General features: G+C 35.7%; 1 protein-coding gene across 1 annotated transcript in view; it reads left to right on the top strand.

Annotated features, from left to right (window-relative positions):
• The window catches only part of Pten (phosphatase and tensin homolog), a 92,205-nt gene that overhangs the window by 60,018 nt on the left and 9,642 nt on the right, over nucleotides 1-22,545 (top strand). The window contains exons 5-7 of the mRNA XM_045151405.1: nucleotides 1,505-1,548; nucleotides 3,147-3,385; nucleotides 15,949-16,090. Coding sequence (XP_045007340.1) covers nucleotides 1,505-1,548; nucleotides 3,147-3,385; nucleotides 15,949-16,090 — 425 coding nt within the window. The remainder of the gene's footprint in view (nucleotides 1-1,504; nucleotides 1,549-3,146; nucleotides 3,386-15,948; nucleotides 16,091-22,545) is intronic.

Raw genomic sequence — 22,545 nt, 5'->3', positions numbered from 1 at the left:
TTATAGCAATTTTCATTCTTTTTTTTCTTGAGACAGTTTTTTTTTATGTAGTTGAGGCTGCTCTAGAAATTCACTATGTAGAGAAGGCTGACCTTGAACTTGTAATTCTTTTGTTTTATCCTCATGATTGCTTGGATTATAGCCTATGCCACCATGTTCCATTTATTTTCAGAAAATTTTCAGTGTTGGATTTGGTTAGTTTTGGAGTTACTGGGATGCTGCTGGCCATATTGTTATATAGAATCTGACTTTGAACCTATTTATGCACTATGTACCTTCTCAAGGTGCCATTGAACTCATGGTAATCCTCCTACCTCTGCCTGCTAAGTGCTAGGATTAAAGGCATGTGCCACCACGTCCAGCCTGAACCTATTAATATTTATGTATGCTTTGTTAATTATGAGTAAGTCATTGCATGATTATAAATATTATTATTTAAAGATGGATATCTAATAATGGTAAGCATTTTACTATTCTGCATTGACTTTATTCTTTCAATGTGATCAGTATTAATTTATTTTTTTAGTTTTTTAGTTTTTTTTTTTAATATTTTAATTTTTTTTATTTATTTATTTGAGAGCAACAGACACAGAGAGAAAGACAGATAGAGGGAGAGAGAGAGAATGGGCGCGCCAGGGCCTCCAGCCTCTGCAAACGAACTCCAGACACGTGCGCCCCCTTATGTATCTGGCTAACGTGGGACCTGGGGAACCGAGCCTCGAACCGGGGTCCTTAGGCTTCACAGGCAAGCACTCAACCACTAAGCCATCTCTCCAGCCCTAGTTTTTTAGTTTTTTCAAGGTAGGGTCTCACTAGCTCAGGCTGACCTGGAATTCACTCTGTAGTCTCAGAGTGGCCTTGAGCTCATGGCGATCCCCCTACCTCTGCCTCCTGAGTGCTGGGATTAAAGGCATGTGCCACCATGCCTGGCTCTAGTTAAAATTTTTATACTGAGAGATGATTGGCAAAGATGGCATTTACATTATATAATAAGAAAAGGCCCTGTTAAAAGAAATTAATAAGCATGTGTCCAAGTGGAATGGCATCACTCAGTTGTTTTTACATTTTTTTTGTTCTTATGTTTTTACTATTTTTAACACATATTTTAAAATAATATCTTGAGGTTGTATGTGACACAAAGAAAATAATGAAAGTAGTCACTCATAGGTACTTGTGAAAGCAAAAATACATTCTAATGACATGCACAATTTATCAAGGATATTTCAAGTAATTAAAGCAGATGCATTTGCAATATTAAGAGTGTCACAGATTTTATAAGCAAATGTAGAACTCTTAATTGGATGTACTTAATCTTTTAAATTGTGGTTTCCTTAATTATAAAATGAGGATAATAATAGTACTTCAGAGAATTCTTGAGATTAACTGAAATAGTGAATATAAAAATACTTAACAGAATGCTTAGAATATTATAAAGATTGATACTATTAGTACTTTGTTTCCGAAGTTCAAAGGTAACTATACCACTTTTAAACTTTTCTTTTAGATGTGCTGAAAGACATTATGACACCGCCAAATTTAACTGCAGAGGTATGTGTGGATCTAGCATAATACATTGTGTAACTCAAAAGCAGTACACTATCATTTGCTGTCCAGTAATGATCAGGTAGATTATTGACTACATATTTGTCTTAAAGAGGATTTGGGCAATTTTTTAAAATGAATTTATTTTGCACTTGTGTTTTAGGAACAAGTATCATACAGACCTACAGAATTGTCAGGAAATCTAAAGTATGGAACAGATTAAGAACTAGGAAGAAATGTTAGATTAACATGAGAATAAGTAGAGAAGGGTTTGTCTACTCTGTGAAGCAGTAGGAGAAGGCAGAATTATTTAACTTTTCTATATTGAAGACTGACTTAAGATAGAAAAGGATAAACCAGTAAGGAAAAAATAAGCCTGAAAGATGAGAGCAGGGAATTGCTTGACATGGGTTCTGTCAGAGATGTAGGTAAATTCTGTTTCATAGGCCACAATACTTCTATTTCCAGCTTGGCAAATGGTGCCATGATAGTCAAAAAGAGAAATGAGTGCCGTAAGCAGTAGATTGATGAATTTGTCATTGATCCCTGCTAGAAGTCTAGAATGGATGTTCAAACAGATGGTTTGAGAATTCTGAAGCAGTATGGGCTAAATTAGTACAGTTTACTAAGAAAGTTTCTTTTTTTAGAGGTTGAGATAGACTACTACTTACTAGGCAAAGCATGCCATAGTTGAAGTTTATCTGTCTTTAAATAGCCATTTCACAGATTCTCCTGAATGTTCTGTGGAATGGGAGTGCCAGCTGCCCTGACACCTGGGTCTGTAGTCACTATCTTTGATTCACTTCTCTGGCACTCTCAAAGATTAACAGATTGAACCCTGTACCAGATTATAAAGAGTTGGTTGATGATACAAAGCATATTATTTGTATATTTAAATACTGTAGCAGATAAATGGAACATTTATTAGTCAGGGGTCTTAAAGATCTTAATAGAGTAGAAACAAGACAGATTTAGTAAGGCAAAATTCAGTTAGTAGTAGAACTAAAAAGTCTTAATTCTAGACAAGCAAAAAACAAGACAAAAAAAAAACAAACAAACTCTCAACTCTTGACTGTAAGGAACAATTCATTTTAAAGACCTAAAGCTTTGCTTGATGTTTACTGCAATTTTATGCTTTTTGAAAGAAATTCTTTTCAGTTTACTTATAAATGCTTTTCAAGTCATATGAATACACAACAGTAGTACTTTCAAGGTTCTTTCAAAGTATCTTAGTGCTTTTGTTTTATAAAATGTAAAATTCAATTTTTGCCATAGTTTATTGTCTTACTAATCTGTGCTTTCTTGAAAATATATTTTGTGATGATTCATTAATAGCTATTTTTACTCTTCTTGTTGGAAAATACATTTAGAGCCCTGATAAAAGGCCCACATGACATTTCATTGTGGATTGAGCTCTACCTCTGTTGTGTTGTGACCCATATTCCCTGACATATAGCAGTCAAGAATGTTTTAAAAATTATTCAAAAACTAAGTTAATAAGCAATATTTTTAAATACCAATTAGATTTATATACTGCATTTCTAAAATTCACTAAAAGTTTAGGAAACTTTTTTTTTCTTACTGAGATTATCTTTTTACAACAGTTGCACAGTATCCTTTTGAAGACCATAACCCACCACAGCTAGAACTTATCAAACCCTTTTGTGAAGATCTTGACCAATGGCTAAGTGAAGATGACAATCATGTTGCAGCAATTCACTGTAAAGCTGGAAAGGGACGGACTGGTGTAATGATTTGTGCTTATTTATTGCATCGGGGCAAATTTTTAAAGGCACAAGAGGCCCTAGATTTCTATGGAGAAGTGAGGACCAGAGACAAAAAGGTAAGTTATATTAGTTGTTTTCGTTTTCTTTGTGGATTCAGAGTTTATTGGAAAACATTTGTTCTCTCAAGCTTTTTTGAGGTATAAATGACAAGTAAAATTTAGATATGTGTACAGTGTATAGTATGTTTTGAGAAATGTATACATGGTGAAGTGTTTACCATAATTAAGTTGATTAACATACTATTACCTACCTCACATCACCCCCACCCCACAGTGGTGAGAACATTTGAGATTTTTACATTTTTATATTATACAGTATTTTTAACTTCTATTACCATGTACAATAATTGTTCAGGTCCTACCTTTTTTAAAAAAAAATCTAACTGACATTTTACACTCTTGGTGCAATCTCTCTCTAGCCCGTACCCTGCTCTCCACCACTGTAAAAGAGTTTAAAAATATATTAGTAGTCAAACACTTATCCCTGTCCCTTAAAAAAAAAAAAAAGGGATCCCTATATAGTCTGGGCTGGCCTCAAACTGAAGATCCTCCTGCCTCAGCCTCCAGAGTACTGAAATTACAGGCATGCCTCTAACTTCTAAAGTTTTTAATCAGTTCATTTGCTTTTCCTCTTGATGCTGCTATTTTTATGACATACGGAACAGCTGTTACCTGTCCATTAACTGTACAAAAGATTTAATTTTATAAAATTCTTATAAAGTATCATTAAATAAAGCAACATATTAACCAGAAATAATATTGATTTGTCTAAGGCTTGCTGGATAATAACTTGAATGTCATTACCTAGTAAAGAGTGATAGTTACTTTTATAATCAATAAAAGTCATTGATTTTAACATTCATATATATAGTTAGTTGCAATTAGATTAATTTGAGATTCATTTGTTATTCTGAAAAATAAAAATTGTTGAAAATCAGTGACTCATTTAATTTGTATAGTGCATTTAAAAGCATAAAACAAACTTTTGGGAGACCTTTACAATGATTTTGTGCAATTCTTCTCAAGGGACAAAATCCAACCCACTACAGATAGAGCTCTAGGGAATAAACTGTCGCAACTTTGAAAATTTACTATAGCTTTAATAAGTTTTATAATCAGACAGGCTGTCCTCCAGGCCAAGCTAATTATTAATTATTATTTCTCCTTCTTTCTCCTGCTTCTTCTCACTCCTCTTCTGTCTTCCTTCTCCCCATCCTGTACTCAGTCCTCAATTATGTCTTAATTCTACTTTAGATGAGAAATAGTGATAATCATACCCATCATTTTGAGTTCTGTAGTTCCAGTGATCCTGAAGTATGTTTTCATCTCCCATGGTCTAGCCTTTTGTCTTTGTGACTGTGTTAAGTTTGTATTCCAGAGTGCTATTTGTTGGTGATAGTTCAAAAAATTAAATCTTAGAAGTCAAGTTAAAATTTTTTAGATAAAATGGGGAAGTTATGTAATGAGCAAGACTACATTGTTTATAAGTTCGTTATTTTTCCATATTGTATACTTTAAAAAAAATCTGATTAAAGCTGTAAATGTTCTTACCAAATACATTCATGGCACATACTTAAACTTAACCTTTTTTTTGTTTTTTGTGCTTATAGCTTGTAATTGCACTGAGACTTAAAAATGTAGAATAAAAGGAACCTTCCTAAGAATTATGTCTAAATTGTTTTCTCTGTGCAAAAATTCATTCATTGCCTTTTGTTTGAGAGCAGTGAGTAAATCTCAGTGGTTTGAATCCAGCTGCAGCTCTCCTCAGTCATACACTTAGGAAAGGGCTGTTGTTATGCAACTTTTTAAAGCAGTACATTGAACAGTGCCATTCTCTCTTTACATGGTATCTATACTGTACATGGTATCTTTGATAACCAATCATTTTCAACTTTGTTTTGGTTAAAAACATGTACTTCAAACTCTATTTCACAAATGAAAGAATATAGAACATGTAAATTCTTCTGACCACTTAAAAGATGTCTTGTGTCAAATAGGAGTATTCTTCAAATAAAGTCATGGGGTATAGTTTCCATGCCTTCAGGTTACTGAGGTCATTTTGGCAAGATTTGTATTGAGGCTGTGTTAAGAAAGAAAAAGATTATGGATCCATATCTTAGTTTCATTTATTTATTATTATTATTATTATTTTGGTTTTTCGAGGTAGAGTTTCACTCTAACCCAGGCTGACCTGGCTTTCACTATGTACTCTCAGGGTGGCCTTGAACTCACAGCAATCCTCCTACCTCTGCCTCCCAAGTGCACCACCATGTCCAGCCATATTTTATTTTTAAAGCTGAAGAGGTAAATTGTTAAAAGAGTTTTTACAGTGTTTTATCCAAGAAAGAGCTTTGTCTGGATGTAGTATTTGTCTTCTCATTGGTTGGCTTACACATGGAGAATTAGCTACCCCAAAGTATTGACTAAACCTTTTAAAACTCATACTTGAACGTCTTGCTTTATGAATTTGACAACTTTCACAGCAGCAGAATTTTCATGACATGTGTCCTTGTTCTGCTGAGGACTTACAACTTCATTCATGAGGTAGTAGTAGAACATGTTCACAGTAGATAAGATTTCTGTTAGGATTAGCGTGAATTCTGCCCAGTCCAGTCCATAGAGATGAACAGAGCTTCTGTAGTAATGATGTGGAGAGCATTTACCTTCAGCAGTGCAGGAAGTGGAGACATTTTGAAAATGTTTCCAAAAAGAACTCCAGATTATTTACTGTTTATTCACTGGTTGTGTCACCATGTTTGCATTTGATGAAAATCAGAAGCTGGTTCCACTAAGGAGTCAAATGCTGATGAGAAAGTTATAGTTCCAGTCCTCTCATGGTCTGCTTCATAGTTACTAAAAAAAAGTGTGTGTGTTTTTTAAGTGGATTCAATTATTTGATCAAGGTACTGGAACCATCCCCCCCTTCCACTTCTTTTGGTTGTGCTGCTAGGTCCTTGTCCTTGTATGTGGTAGGCAGGCACTCAGCCACTGAGCTACATTCCCAGCCTTGTTGGACCATTTCCGAGATACTTGCCTTCATCATCTTCAACTCTGTGACTTTTTGAGTACATTAGTCAAGGATTTCGAGTTGAGACAAATAATGATTTTGTAATGGTCTAGGCTTTTCTAAGCTTTGTTCTCACCTCTCCTGTCTTCTCCCTCTTCCCTCTCTCTTATCCATATGTGCACATAGTGCACATACACCTTGACTGGCATAGGTACTTCTTCAGAATAGTTGGCTGGCTGATGGTGAGTAGTTGCTGTGTGAACAAACTCCGTGGGATAGTCCATCTCATCATGTTCAAGGGTAAAAGTGAAATCCAAGGATACTTAAACTTCCGTGTATTTTCTCAAGGTAGAGCCAAGAGAAGTATCTAAGGGTATATTTTAATTTGTCAATGGAAAGGCACTGTAATCTTCACCATCTGGTAACATTGTCAATTCTGTTTCTGTCCAGAGGTGAGGAAAGAATGTTTATTGAAATTACAAGAAGCCTCATGGAATGTTGTGAAGTAGGGCCAGAGTGAAAAGATACTTAGAGAAGTACTAAAGAAAATAAAGTTGGAAGCCTCTAGTGTCATGTGGTAAAATGTAATAATTCCTATTTTATTAGTACAACTGCTCTGGGCCCGTATGCTCTACCTTCTCTTTCTAGGCATCTCCTGGAATCAAAGGTGATGAATTGGTAGTACATAGAAAGTGGACATTTGTTAATGATGTACTTGGTAAAACTGTAGTTTAGCAGTGTAACATCCTAGAGTCAAATCACCGAAATCTACTATACCTAGTTTATACTTGGTTAATATACCTAGATCATATTTTGGATGAATTGTTCACGAACCCTAAAGGACATTTCAATGTATGTCCTACCATTATCCTTTTGTTTATTTATAAAGACAAAAAGAAAGTTATGCACAGATGCTATTTATTGTATTTTCAATGGTTACACTTATATTTTAGGTTGAAACAGAATTAGAAAGCCAGATATAGATAAAAGCTTTAAAGTACCCCTGCCTTAGAAATGGTTTTTATTCTTAGATAGAATAGATACAGAAATGTGAAATGTTGTAATCAGAATTATCCAATTAATAACAGCAGTGAGAGTAAAATTTGAATCCCTTGCCACATTGTTAACTTCTATGTACATTATCAAGTTTATGACTTCTGGAACTTCAGAAAAGTTTTGGAGACTGTTCCGGATGTTACCTCTTAACAGCTTCTGAAAGGGTCTATAATGCTGGGTATTAGGTCTTAGAGGCTTTCCTGAAATGCCCCTCAGTATAGCTTTCTTTACAACTGTAAGGGCATCAAAATACCTCCTGATTGAGGTTGCTGCTGTTATAAATATGCTACTTTGCATTTCCTCACAAATTTTGTAACTTGTCTTTCAAACATAAGGAAAAGCGAAATTCATTTGTAGAAAAATGGATGAAACTGAAAATTATATTGAGCAAAATAAGCTAGACTCAAAGGCAAAAATTGTTTTTCTCTCATTACTTCAAACTTATATTTAAGTGCGTGTGTGCGTGCGTCCATGTGTGTGTGTGTATCATGAAACTAGAAAAGGGATGATTATAAGAGGGAGGAGGAGATCTTAAAGGAAGGGGAAGTGGGTAGAGGGCAGTGTTATGCATGTGACATGAAAGCAGAAGCAGGGAGAGGAGGAGGGCCAGCAAGAGGAGGCAGAGAGAAGAGGAAGGTCATGGGTGAGTGGGATGGTTTAGAAGAAAGTGTGATGACACCTGTATGTGAAAATGTCAGAACTGAAAACTATTACTTTGTATACTAACTTAAAAATTAATAATAAAATAAACTTTCAAAGGTTTTACTTAGTTGCTTAATGGTATTAGTGCAAGTGAAATAATGTGTTTTTAACCTCTTTTGAATAAATTCTTATCACAAGAAAACATAGCTGAGTGTGGCAAACCTGTCTTTAGTACAATTGTGAAATTCTATTTGTGAAGTGAGAATTATACATGTTACAGAGGTATGGGCATAGATAACCATAATCATAATTGATTATCCAAAGTAATTTGCTAAATAGTTTTACCTACTTCCTACCAGTATTCTTTTTAAACCACTCGTAAAGGAGATGAACACATTTTTATCCATTTTGTAGTTCATATAGGTTTAATGCCATTTGAATTGTCTTTAACATAATTATTTCTTAATTTTAATTATGGAAAGACAAGAAAAGCTGAAGAAAATTGTGTTCTGGTGACATTCATGTAAGCAGCACCTTTTACTTACATTGAAGAAGAAGGAAGCATACCTTTTTTTTCTGTGAAAAACTTTTTAGAGCTTTCAGAGCTTCTCAAAATTATGAGACCTAGTTTTGATATATCAACATAGTACTGATTAGATGCAGAGATATAGGCACAAGGTAACCATAAAATTCCCATGATGACATTTTAGATAATGCCAAATAATTGATACCTCCTATAAAGAAAAATGTTCTGAGAGTAAGGTAACTGCTGAAGGAAGTGAAGACTCCTCTTATTCAGTACTGCGTCAGGAAGCAACTGTGTTATACCGCTTCCTCAGGAGTCATTTATTTGCATATTTGATGTTTTGCTTTATGAAAGTGTGACAAATTACCCACAAAGCACACTTTCAGTGTCTGTCCCGTCACCTTACCAAAACAGCATGCTGCACAGCGGTTTCTGTGGTTGGTTACCATTTACACTTAGGTGTAAACTGTAAAGAAAGAGCTGAAATACAAGAATGCTGGTAAGTTTGTAATTCTGCAATAATTCCTAAAACTTGAGAATCGAAGAGGCTAATTTCCTTTGGACAAATGTAGAATTACTATCCACCCCCCCCCCCCAAAGTGGCAGGAATTCTTCTAGGGAAAATGCTTGAGCAAGTTTTAGTTTTCTTTTTCATTGTTGCTAAGTTGGTTATTAGAAAAAAAAAAGTTAAATATATTTTAAACCCAACATATCAAGCTTACCTATAATGAATATTTAAAGTTTTTCTGAAAATAATGTTAACTGTAAATGTCAAGTAATCTAGGGGATGAATTTTTCTCATAATCACAGTAATTTTTCTATTATAATAAACATCTTTATATTATAATTGATTGCACATTTTTAAAGCTCCTAATTTTAAAAATATGATAAAACAAACTCCTAATGTAATTATTATTTTTCTTGATACATTCATTTCCTGGGGGAAAATAGGAAAAAAAAAAACTTTTTTCTCTGATACTATTTAAGCCTATTACCCAGCTCATTGATTTCTAAAGTTGTAGGATTTTCTTTTTTATACCATGAAGGATCTAGGCAATTAGGTGATATAAATTAGATCTGCAAAGACCAAACTGTCCTAAGTTATAATTTCTCTTTGTAATAACTTGATACCATGTATCCTAATTTCAAACCCATTATTTTCTTCTTGGAAGTAAATTCTCTCTGAAATTTATGATCCATAAAGTAGAAACTAACTCTTAAAAAAGAAAAAGTAAAATAGTTGCTTTAAATCTATCTATGAGTAGTTTTTCAAGTCAGAGAAACACAGAAAGTAAGCTTAAACCAAAGGTGACATTTACTGACATATGTAACCTAAAAGGTCAGGTCTGGATCTGGATACTCATCAGGTGTTAGGAATTTCTCTCCTTTCTTCCCTCTGTTTTTGCTCTTTTTGCTTTCTTTTCTGAATTTAGTTAGTTTTTCATATTTATTTGTCCAGATAGGATCTTTGTAAGTAATGCTCATTTGTGATCTCAATAGCTGTATGTTTGTATTCTGACTTCCTTAATAACTGTATTGTGAAAAGAAGTATAGACTGAGCTGAAGCTCCCAGTTAGGGTTCTGATTTCCCTGGATTAAAGCATTTCCTATTTCTGAACCTAATAGTTTTGCCAGAAGATGGAATCCTCTGATGGTGTCATTTATCCAAACTACAGAGAGAATGATAGCATTTAAAGAAAAAGTCAAAGTATGTAAAAGATGCTAGACAGAAATTGTCTGCTTTACATTTATTCTGAGAGTCTATATACATTGCATTGGTTTCATGTAACTGAAGCATTTGGAGATTGTTCATTGAGATCATTTAACATTCCTGTTTTTAGTAGGCACAAGCTTTGTACTCATATTCACACTTATGGTCAAATTCTGTTTTTTGAGCAAGATAGTCATATAATATAATGAGACTGTTCTCTTGTTAACATAGAGGAGTATGCCTGAAGTCCTGCACTTGGTAGGTATAGACAGGAGGATCATTAGTTCAAGGTCATCAGATACATAACATAGCCAGTTTGAAGCCGTCCTGGGTTATGTATGACTTTATCTCAAAAAAAAAAAAGATTAATTAAAACTATATCAGGAAAATGTGTATTTTCAAAGCAGGTGACAGAATCTTAATATCTGGGTAGCCTTATAGCATATCTATCTATCTCTCTCTCTCTCTCTCTCTCTCTCTCTCTCTCTCTCAGCAGTTATGAACTAATATACAAATTTTAAGGAAAAGCTGGACAAAATGTTGAAATATTGACAGAAATAATAGAAATATTGAATTTATTTTAAGGGCTCACAAAATATGATATGTTTTTGAGGAAAAAAGAAACTGGCCCATAAGCATTTTTCTGTCATTTATAAAACAGTTATGTAAATTATATTTTATTAGGCCATATACAAAAATCACCTACAGCATTCAAAAGTAGGAAAATGTTAACTTTATTTCTTGATTCCAGTTGAATGGAACTGCATTTTAAAGTTTTTTAAAAGTCCTTATGAACATTTAAGCCATGTTCTATTCATATTAAAATTATATATATAAATCGGTGAATTAGAAAACAGCCATTAGGATAAGTCCAAATGCCAACCATATGAAAATGCCAATGAAATCAATGTCTGTTTTAACTGAAACAAGTAGGGGGAAAAAATGACCCAGTTGAGATAGGGAATTAGATATTAATAACTGATGACATAGGTATACAACTATTTAAAGGCAGTTAAAAACAGAATGGAGCCAGTTGTGATGGCACACACCTTAATCCCAGCACTTAAGAGGATTTCAGTGAGTTCAAGACTAGCCTGGGTCTAGAGAGTAAATTCCAGGTGTGCCTGAGGTAGAGTGAAATGTTGTGTCCAAAAGAGAGAGAGAAACTAGAATGGGATGTTGACGGTGAGAGTTACGAATGAGAAAGGAGATAAAAGCTACATTGTGAGGATGGAACTACAGATGCTGTAGTCCAAGCCAGGTGTAGTGGTGCACGCCTTTAATCCCAGCATTTGGGAGGTAGTGGTTGAAGGATTGCTGAGAGTTCAGATCCCCCTCAGACTAGTGAATTCTGTCAGCCTGGGCTAGAGTGAGACCCTATCTTAAAGCTCCTCTCCCCCAAAAAGGTGTTCTAGTCCAGGTGTTAGAATCAGAAAGTACAAATTAAATCACTTGGCTAGAGGCAAGAGAAATGATAGGTCAAACAAATTCTGAGAGTAAGAGTGGAAAAGAGGTTGAACCCAACTTTTATGATTGTTACAGTGTATAATAAATTGTTTTCCTTTGGGTGGACTTTAGAATTTAGAATATGATTCATCTTAATCTAAGACTGGTATAAAAGATGGGTCGGGCTGGAGAGATGGCTTAGCAGTTAAGGCCTAAACTGCTTGCCTATGAAGTCTAAGGACCCAGGTTCGATTCCCCAGTACCCACATAAGCCAGATGCAAAGGTGGCACATGCGTCTGGGGTTAGTTTGCAGTGGTTGGAGGACCTGGTGTGTCCATTCTCATTCTCTCTCTCATAAATAAACATTTTATTTTAAAAAAAAGATGGAAAAGAAATCAAAGGCTTGATGATTTATCTATTATGAAATTATAAGAAATTTAAATGGAAAGGCCTCTCAAAATCAGAGCTGACTTTTTTAATATTATGTTTATTTATTTGAGAAAGCCAGGAAGAGAAAGAGGCAGAGAGAGAGAGAGAACAGACACACCAGGGTTTCTAGCCACTACATACACCCCAGATGCATGTATCACTGCACAGCCAGCTTACATGGGTGATGGGAAATTGAACCTGGATCCTTAAGATTCACAGGCAAACACCTTAACTGCTAAGCCATCTCTCCAGCCCCAGAGCTGATAATTTTGAGTGGCATCCCAGGTCAGATGTGGATTTTAGTAACTGAATAGATAGATATGTAAGAATGAAAGATGGGTGTTATAAATGAATTTTATCTCTGGTTTTAATCCCTGGATATGTTTGGTTGGGGAGTTCAAATACTGACTGGTACACCAAGCTTTGACCTCCACCTTGTTGCTTAGACCTTTGCCACAGTGCTGGGCTCTCCTTGGTTCTGTGTATGTGTGTGTGTCCCTTCTGTCATTTGGCATCTTTTCTTCCTCTTGCAGGAAGATGGGGTTAGACTATCCTGGGGTTAGTGGTTGAGTGGAAACTCCAAAGCTTGTCATTTTGATTCAACTGCTATTCATACATAAAATTACTGGCTCAATGTTGACAACTGTTAGCTTGGTGCATTCTTTACTTATTTGCCTAGCTCCTTGTAAAGTAAGGACTAAGTCTGTAGCTCTCTGGATGTGCTGCCAGTCACTTGCTCCTTGAGAAAACTTAAAACTTTGAAAACCATTTATTATTGTAATACAATTGTGTCCTAAAATGGAGGAAGAAAGAAAAATATTACCTATTAGAGAGTTTAATTAATTAAATTTGTGATCAAGTGGTCTGGGCAGGCTTTGATATGATACTCCAGTCTTAACCTCCCAAGAACTGGGATTTAGCATTACCACACATACTTTTCATAAACTACCATTTTTAAAGTTTATTTAATTTTTTGACTAGAAATTAGTTCATAGAGTCTAAAACTTTACATTGTTCAAAATATCCTCACCCATCTTCCATCTGTAGTTTCCCACATCTTGATGATTGTGAATGGCAAGTTGTGTGCTGGATTTGCATTAAATTGTGTGATACAACGAATCATTTTAAGTTAAATATTTCTAAACTGTAAGGATAGTTTTTAATATAAATTTTTGTAGTGGTTTTTCAAAGTATCACTAGCTACTGCTGGTTATTTAAGAAAAACACAAAAATAAAGTTCTACCTATTCCAAATATAATTTCTGTAACCAGTAATTAGTATCTGTATATCATTGTATAGTACTAGCACCTTTCGAATAACTGTATTTACTGTTAGATCCTTATGAGAATCTGAATAAGAATGAAAGGTATATGTTATTGCCCTTATTTTCCTAAAGAAATAAATTGAGGTATGTTTTGACTTGTCGGCATTCAAATACAAGTCTTTACACTGTGGCCAAACTTGTAAGTCATGTGTCACAATTTCAAGTGAATTTTACCCCTTTTATCTCTCACACAGTCACTAAAGTATATACTGCTGTATTTTCTATTTAACGTACCTGTTTTATACTTTTCATTGGAGGGAGGAGAGTTATTTGTCCAGTTTTTAACACATCAGTAGGATTTGATACCAACAGTAAATTAAAGAGAAACATTATTGCATGCTTTTTGCTCTTTAGTATAAAGGACGATTTCTTGCAAAGTTTTGTTTGTTTTTGAGGCAGAGTCTAATGAAGACCAAATTATTATGTGACCAAGGCTGTCCTTGAACTTCTGATTCTCCTGCCTTTACCTCCCAAGTGCTAGGGTAATGTCTGTGTACCACTCCACTTAAGATACAATTCACTTTTTTTCCCCTGAAGTAGGGTCTCACTGTGGCCTAGGCTGACCTGGAACTCACTGTGTAGTCTCAGGCTGGCGTTCAACTCAGTGATCCTGATCCTCATACCTCTGTCTCCCAAGTGCTGGGATTCAAGGTGTGCACTACCACGCTCAGCTGTAATACACTTTTAGCTGTTAGATTTAGTGTTTATTTCCTTGTTTTTCTGAGTTCAGATTTTCCTAAGTTACATTATATAGTAGAAAAGTTACTTTGTTGGTAAATGTGTTTTGCACATATGTGATTTTTTTTTTTGCGACAATCATTTATTTATTGGACAAGGCAAGGTCATTTAAGGAAAGAAAACATATCCAAACATGGGTTTAGCTTGTTGTTGTTTAGCTTGTTGTGCTCACAACAAACACTACTCAAAACATTATGGAAACAGGCCACATACAACCAGAAAGATGCTGTCATGTCATTCAAAAATAAGCCACAACACTTTGGAAACAATTATTAGGGAATTAGGGCATATATTTGTCTCTAACTCACCAATTGGCATCTTTAGCAGCTAAGCTAAGTACTTGGCTGCTTCCCTGGTTACTAAGGAGAGTTCCTGTATTCTAAAAAACTGATTGTTACACACTTCTCATACTTCTGAGTGTCACTAATATCTCAGCAGTTGCCTTTAGCTCACATCACTGTAGTTTTGAACTACAATATTCCATAATAAACTATTGCAGCATTGTGAATAAAATGTCATGCTTAATTTAGCATTTTTATGATGCACCCAAATCTCATTTAAAGTACCGTACATGAAAAAGATAGCAGAAAACTATTGGAGTTTTTAGAATTGAGTTCACATTGCTGAAGATATACAAGCTGTTAGAAAAGGTAGACACACCTGAATTGATTTTTTTCTTAAGAAAATTTATATTCCCCTTTTTGTTAAATTAATATTTGTTTTTAAAATTTATTTGAGACAGGGTTTTCTTGTGTACCTCTGGCTGGCTTGGAACTTACTATGTAGCCCGATCCAGTGTTGAATTCACACTGACCTTCCTGCCTTAGCTTCTGGGATTAAGTTGTGAGCCTCCATGGCTGGCTAAGTCTGTCCTTTGAGTATCATATGAGTTACATGTCTTTTAAGAACTTACAATACCTAAGATTTTTCAAAAATTGTTTTGTTATTTCCTAGTATCTTCAACACAGAAAGGAATGTGGCACAGGGATATTTGTTTATATATTATTTCAACGACATAGTTTTGTTTTTGTTGAGCTCTACAGTCAGCATCACTCTCTGCTTCTGCTGAGTCTTCCTCTTAAAGGCAGTATGCTGCTATCTGGTTTGCTGATGCTTTTGTTTAGAAAGTAGGTGGCCAGGCTGGTGAAGAGTTGTGTGTTTAGTGAGTCCATCCTCGTGAGCATCCTGGGGTATGAAGAATGTAGCTGCAGTACACAGGCCACGGGCAGTTTCTTTGGATGTGCAGTAAAGTCTTTGCTTATTGGGTTCATGGGTCAGACAGAGAGCATTGTTGTAATTCTTGAATAAATGAGATGTTTTAATTTCTGCACTTTTAAATTTAAAAAAAAATATTTTTTTTTAAGTTAGGGTCTCACTCTAGCTCAGGCTGTCCTGAAACTCACTGTGTAGTCTCAGGCTGGCCTTGAACACACAGCAGTCCTCTCACTTCTGTCTCCCAAGTGCTGGGATTGAAGGCATGTGCCACGATGCCTGGCTAATAACTGCATTTTAAGGGAAAGTTATTCTCGTATTTTCCTTTCTATTGATGTTGCTCTGGTTTATTCTAATATTGAGATGGATTTAAGTATTAATCATTTAAGATCAAATTTTTAATGTATATATGTTCTTCAATGGGTGTAGCTCAGTTACCCTAGCAATTTAGTGCAATAACAGTAATGGAACTTTTCTTTTGAATTTGGCTTCTCTCTTTTATTTTATTTTATTTTTTCTGTCCACCAGGGAGTAACTATTCCCAGTCAGAGGCGCTATGTATATTATTATAGCTACCTGTTAAAGAATCATCTGGATTATAGACCAGTGGCACTGTTGTTTCACAAGATGATGTTTGAAACTATTCCAATGTTCAGTGGCGGAACTTGCAGTAAGTGCTCTAAATTTTCATCCTTCCATGTATTGGAACACTTTTCTTAACATATCTAGATGTATATATAGTTTAGAAAGAAAGTTACCACATTTAAAATTTATACAGGAGAGTATATTTTTGAAGATTGGAATTAGTTGCATTGGTCAGCTCATTGAGCAAGGAAGTGGATGAAGAACAATGAGGTGTAAGTCTTGAAGCCAAATGACATTTATGAAAGAAATATTCTGTGTTACAACCACCAGCTGCAGCCTAAATTCTGACCAGATGACTAACAAACCTGCTAGAAGATCAGCATGAGAGTGAGTGGGATCCACTAGTTCACTGGTGTTGGGACAGGAACCAATGCTATCTTCTGAGGAAGACCTGAGATTTGCACTTATCCTGGTGACAGGGTAATGGCAAGGAAAGGAAGAAGTGTTACGTTATGGCAGCAACCAAGTATAATGAGTAAAGAACACGATTTGATTCTGAGTGTATGGAGTGCTAAAGAAAACCTGCATTTAGATCTTGGTTCTAGTCCTAGATCTATGTAACCAGGGTATACCATCTGCCTTTCTGAGTTTACATTGGTAAAATTAAGAGATTTTAAAGTCAAACTTTAGATAAGTACTAAGTCATATCTTGCCACTGTTGTCTGCCTGTAGTTTATCCTACTCTAACCCTGTAAGCCTGCCTATCTTCTGATTCTGTTTTCTTTCTCTCCTGGTCTTGGTTTGACAATAGCAGCCATATTACTTGAACCCGCAACAGTTATTTAATGAAAGGAGACTCTAGGGAAGGAAGGTATCCTATTTTGTAAAAGACAGACTGCTACATTTTGTTTTCTTTAATAAGAAACTTAGATGCCACCTTGAAATGGTTGATCATGTTTTCATATTTAAGAAATATATTTTATTTATATTTATAACATAACTAGTTTCAGACAAAATGCTACCTCCCTATTTTAATATTTCTGATGTTATTTCATTGATATGTTGTAGTTTGTTAGTGATTTTAACCTTATGCTTGTGCTTAGGTCATTTTCCTCTCTGAATTAATTTGTACCTAGAAAATTCATGAAATCATCTTTACCAGCTAGGCTCACTATCATCAGATATTTCTTGTATTCTACAAACAATATAACTTTATCAAAGATCCTAGATTTATTAATAATGTAGCATGAAGACTTCAAAGGAATCTCATTGATGTAAAAACTTAAGTGCAAAGCAGAGAGTTTTGGAGGTGATTGACAGGAACTTACCCAGATTCATAGATGAGAAAGAATGAAAAGACTCATGCTCTTCCTATAGTTTTGTATCAGCATAAACCAAGTGAAAGCTATTAGCGGAATAATAAGTGAGAAAAAATATTCAGTTCAATATAGTATACTTATTCACATTGACTCTAGAGAGCATTTCTTAAATGTTAATGCTGCATTGCCTGACTGTATTTAAACCCTATTTGCTTTGTTTTTCTTCCTCACTGTATAGTACATTTCTAGACTTAATGTTGACTACTAGTTTTTTTTAAAAAAATCTTTCTAATTTTCTATTTATGCACTGCAATGTAATACTATATTATAAGGCAATTTTCAAGGTTAAATAAGAGTTTGTGTGCATTAATAATGTTATATTCATAAAAGTTTTAGAAGTTGTCAAAACAGTTTCACAGAGAAAGTCTCCTAGCTCTTCATTTAACAATGGAGGAAGCATGCAATTTAGACTGGGATTAAAACTGAAGGAAGTATTACAGGAAATAGCTTGAACTGATGCACAACAGAATAAAATGAGCAGGCAAGAAATATGATTGGGATACAATAAAATAGGAGTGTGACTAGCTGTTAGAGGGCTGAATAGGGATATTAGACTTGATTTTAAATAAAATGCTGCCATGATATAGAGGCTTTAACCATGTGTTGAAGACAAACCATATAAAAATTGTGATGCCAGAAGGGGAAAAATAATGGGAAGAAAACTAGTAATGTCTGCTTTAAGCCAAGGGCTGTTAGAGCCCTAAAAAGGGGTTTGTTTAGTTTTTCTTTTACTGTTTATATCTCAGATTTTGTTTAAGTTTTGATCCTACTCAGGTGGGTGCTTCACATAGAGGAGATGAAAGTACACCTGAGATTTGGAGACAAAAATAATACTACTTCAGTTTTAATCATGCTTTAAATCTGAAAATGAAGCTGTCTAGAGGGGCTGGACATGTGGTTCAGTGATGAAATCTAGTCTCCTGTTGTAGTTACCTTCATGTTGCTGGCAGAAAGTACCCCACCCAAAGAAGCTTATAGGAGGAAAGGGTTTATTTTGGCTCATGGTGACAGGGAAAATGATGGCATGGGCAGAAGGTAGACATCACCTCTTGGCCAACTTCAGATAGACAACAGCAGCAGGAGGGTGTGGTAAGCTGGCTATAATACCTATAAGCCTGCCACCAACAGAAGATTCTAATCCCCAAATTTCTATCAGCTGGGGAACAAACATTCAGCACATACAGGTTTATAGGGACACCTCAATCAAATTACCACACCCCCCATGCACAAGGTCCTGGATTCAAGCCCCACAACCACAAAACAAAATAGGTATTAAATGGGCACTTGAACATAGGTTTGAACTTAGGGGAGACATAACAATTTGGGGCAGCATCAAGAATGACATTGTATTTAAGACTTTTGTAAACATTGTGGCCAGAGGAGGGCATGGGGGAAGGCAAAGGCTGAAATCGAGAATGACAGCATGAGCTCAGAGAGAAAAATAGTTTGTCCGTAGGAAAAGTATAAAGTGTCTTCTGACGAGGCAGGAGGTAGGAACATTTTCTTACTTGATTGCCTAATATCCCTAAGTGAAGTTGAAGTTACTATGTACATCTACAAGGGTGGATGACCAATGTGGTTTTCTCAAAATTTAATCTGTCTCCAAGAAGCTTGGGTTCTGATCATTAGAGACAGATTTTGTTGTTTCTTTGGAACACAGCATATATCAAAACTCTGTCTTAGAAGTAAAAAGAACTGTATTAATGTAGGACTTAAGATATTAGGCCTTCTAAAATGTGAAGTTGTTACTATACAGAAGATTTTTTTCCTCTGATTTGAAGAAATATTTACACTTATTTATTTAAAATGTTTCTGCTGTTCTATTGGATGATGCAGCTAAGGACACCAAGTTTGGGGGGAAAAATCACGTTTTGGGGGGTTATTCTGGGAATTGAACCCAGGGTCTTAGACCTCTGCTAGGCCAGACCACTATATTTATTTATTTACTTAGTCCCCCGTCCCAGGTCCCTCCCCCCCACTGTCTGTCCTTTGGTTTTTCAAGGTAGGGTCTCACTCTAGCCCAGGCTGACCTGGAATTCACTATGTAGTCTCAGGGTGGCCTCGAACTCATGACCATCCTCCTACTGCCTCCCAGAGGGCTGAGGTTAAAAGTGTGCACCATCATGCCCTACCTTTTTTTTGTTGTTGTTGTTAAAACATTTTTTGTTGGGCTAGGTAGACGGCTCAGTGAGAGTGCTTGTTGTGCAAGTATTAGGACCATGTACCTGGGTATGGTCAGGCATGCCTATACCCCCAGCAGTGAAGGGGGCATAGAAGGGTCATAGGGCTTGCTGGTCAGCCAGTCTATCTGAAAAACATTGTTAGCTCCCGGTTCACTCAGAGAGTCTGCTTCAAGGAACTGTAGTGGAAGAGCAATAAAGGACATTCAACCTCCTTGTGTGGTCTCTACAAGCATGTATACAGGGCATGTGCATGTGGATGTACCACACATTTGGATATACCACACACAAACATTTTTAGCTTAAGTTTTTTAGGGGAAATTCAAAATATCAATAATTATTAGTTTGTGAATTATTATTTTTTATTTATTTATTTATTTTAAATTTTTATTTATTTATTTGAGAGCAACAGACACAGAGAGAAAGATAGATAGAGGGAGAGAGAGAGAATGGGCGCGCCAGGGCTTCCAGCCTCTGCAAACGAACTCCAGACGCGTGCGCCCCCTTGTGCATCTGGCTAACGTGGGACCTGGGGAACTGAGCCTCGAACCGGGGTCCTTAGGCTTCACAGGCAAGCGCTTAACCGCTAAGCCATCTCTCCAGCCCTGTGAATTATTTTTATTACTCCAAAATTCTTGAAGATGCACACCTTAGTTGAAATCTAAATTATACTGTCAATTATCTTTTCAAGTCCTGAAATCAACCAGATCAGATTTTGACCTAGTTATTAATTGATAAGATTATAAGACATTTTTTATCCTAGTAATTTTTTTTTTTTTTTTTTTTTTGAGGTATGGTCTCACTCTAGCCAGGCTGACCTGGAACTTACTCTAGTTTCAGGCTGGTCTGGAACTCATGGGGATCCACCTACCTTTGCCTCCCAAGTGCTGGAATTAAAGGTGTGTTCCACCACACCTGGCTTTTATCCTAGTAATTTTATCACTATTTTGAAACCATATTCATTTATTTATTCATTTAGCTTATTCAAGTTAGACTTCAGTATCATGTAAAAAGATTTATAAAAATGTCTCATTGCACTTTGAACCATCAGAGAAGTGAAATTTATCGACAGATTATTGGTGCATTATTTCTCCCTGTAGGATGACTTTTTCTCATGATAAATGCCTTGCAAATCCATGAATAATCCCATAGTCTTTTTGCCAAATACCCTATTTACAGCATGACTTCTGGCATTGATGTACATAGTAAATATATACCAGTATGTGCTCATTAAAGTAGACATTTACTTAGCTTTCCTCGGCTTTACCTTGTTCTCAGGCATTGGTCACAATGATAAAATGTGGGTGTGTTGTGTTTTTTTAAGTGTAGCTACAAGTTCAGAGATGGAATAGTCTTTCCTTCTATTCCTTCTGTTTTAACTTTTTTGTTTGTTTGTTTTTGTTTTTTAAAGTAGGATCTTGCTCTATCCAAGGCTGACCTGGAATTAACTATGTCTCAGGCTGCCTCTATCTCACAGAGATCCTCCTACCTAGGTCGGCTGAGGTCTGGGATTAAAGATGTGCACCACTATGCCTAGTTTTGTTCTGTTTTTTGAGAGATAGGAAGAGAGAGAGGGATTAAGAGAGAATTGGTGCACCAGGGCCTCACCCACTGCAATTGAACTCTAGTTGCTTGCGACACCTCATGGGCATGTGCACCCTTGAACTTGCACCACCTTTGTATGTCTAGCTTACGTGGGATCTGGAGAGAGAATGAACGTGGGTCCTTAGGCTTCACAGGCAAGTACCTTAAGTGCTAAGCCATCTCTCCAGCCCTTCTGTTTTAATTTTTTTTCCTTTTTTTTTTTTTGGTTTGAGGGAGGGAATCACTCCAACCCAGACTGACCTGTAATTCACTCTGTAGTCCATGACCTCTAAGTCACTCTGTAGTCCATACTGGCCTAGAACTCACAGGGATCGTCCTACCTCGTATTTTCCCTCTTGAATGATAATAATGTCTTTTGGTGCTGATAATTTTATGGGGCACACATGTGTACACACACATATACCTTATGGAGTTGGCATTTCCATTCAGAATCACTTTTTACCTTGGAAGATTAGTCAGTTTCTTTTCAATGAGTTTTTTAATTTTCTAAAGAGAGAGGAAGAGAAAATTGGTGCACCAGGGCCTCAGCTTCTTCAATCACACTGCAGATGTTTGTGCCACCTAGTGCACATGTGTAACCTAGCTTGTATGACCTTTGTGTGTCTGGTTTATGTGGGATTTGGAGAGAGATTGAACATGGGTCCTTTGGCTTTGTAGGCAAACACCTTAACCACTAAGCCATCTCTCCCAGCTGAGTTTTTTATTTTGAGTGATTTATACTTTGTCAGATTATTTAGCAATTTAAAGTTTTTAAAGCCTCAGAATCTTCTACATTCATTAGCCTTCTATTTCTATGTAGCTGTGAATGAATTTAACTATTCATTATAAATAAGACATGCATCTTCCTCTGTACATTTTTACCACTTTCTGAATTACTAAGCAAAAATACGATGAATGTTGAGAAGCAATAATTTTAAGGCAGACCTAGGTTGGAGGTGCATGTTTGTTGATGAGAACAGCATTTGGGAGGAAAGAGAGAATCCGATGTGGTGCTCACTTGGGGCCTACTGCACTCCTTGCCCCCATCTCAACTATTTTCCTTTCCATTTCTCATCTTGACTTCATACTGCCTGAGATCACAGGAAGGGTGAAGTACTTAGGCTTATGTTGTGGAATTTATTATAACTTTCTTATAAGTTTATTTTTTTTCCTCTTGTCAACTTGTAATTTTGTTATTTTGTGATCTTTGGACACATGTTTGAGACTTCAAAGTACTACATCAAATACACTTTTGCAAAAAAGTGCCAGAAAATTTATTGAATTATTTTTATGCTTATATGAATTTGTATCAGGATTGTTACATAATAATGTAAAGTTTTAATGTTAATATATTAGAGTGACTTGGGATTTACCATTCATGAACCAAATGGGAGAAA

The sequence above is a fragment of the Jaculus jaculus genome, chromosome 1, assembly GCF_020740685.1.
Source record: "Jaculus jaculus isolate mJacJac1 chromosome 1, mJacJac1.mat.Y.cur, whole genome shotgun sequence".
In the NCBI taxonomy this organism is placed as follows: Eukaryota; Metazoa; Chordata; class Mammalia; order Rodentia; family Dipodidae; genus Jaculus; species Jaculus jaculus.
The sequence above is the reverse complement of the archived record's forward strand: the minus strand, read 5'-3'. Positions and strand labels throughout refer to the sequence as shown.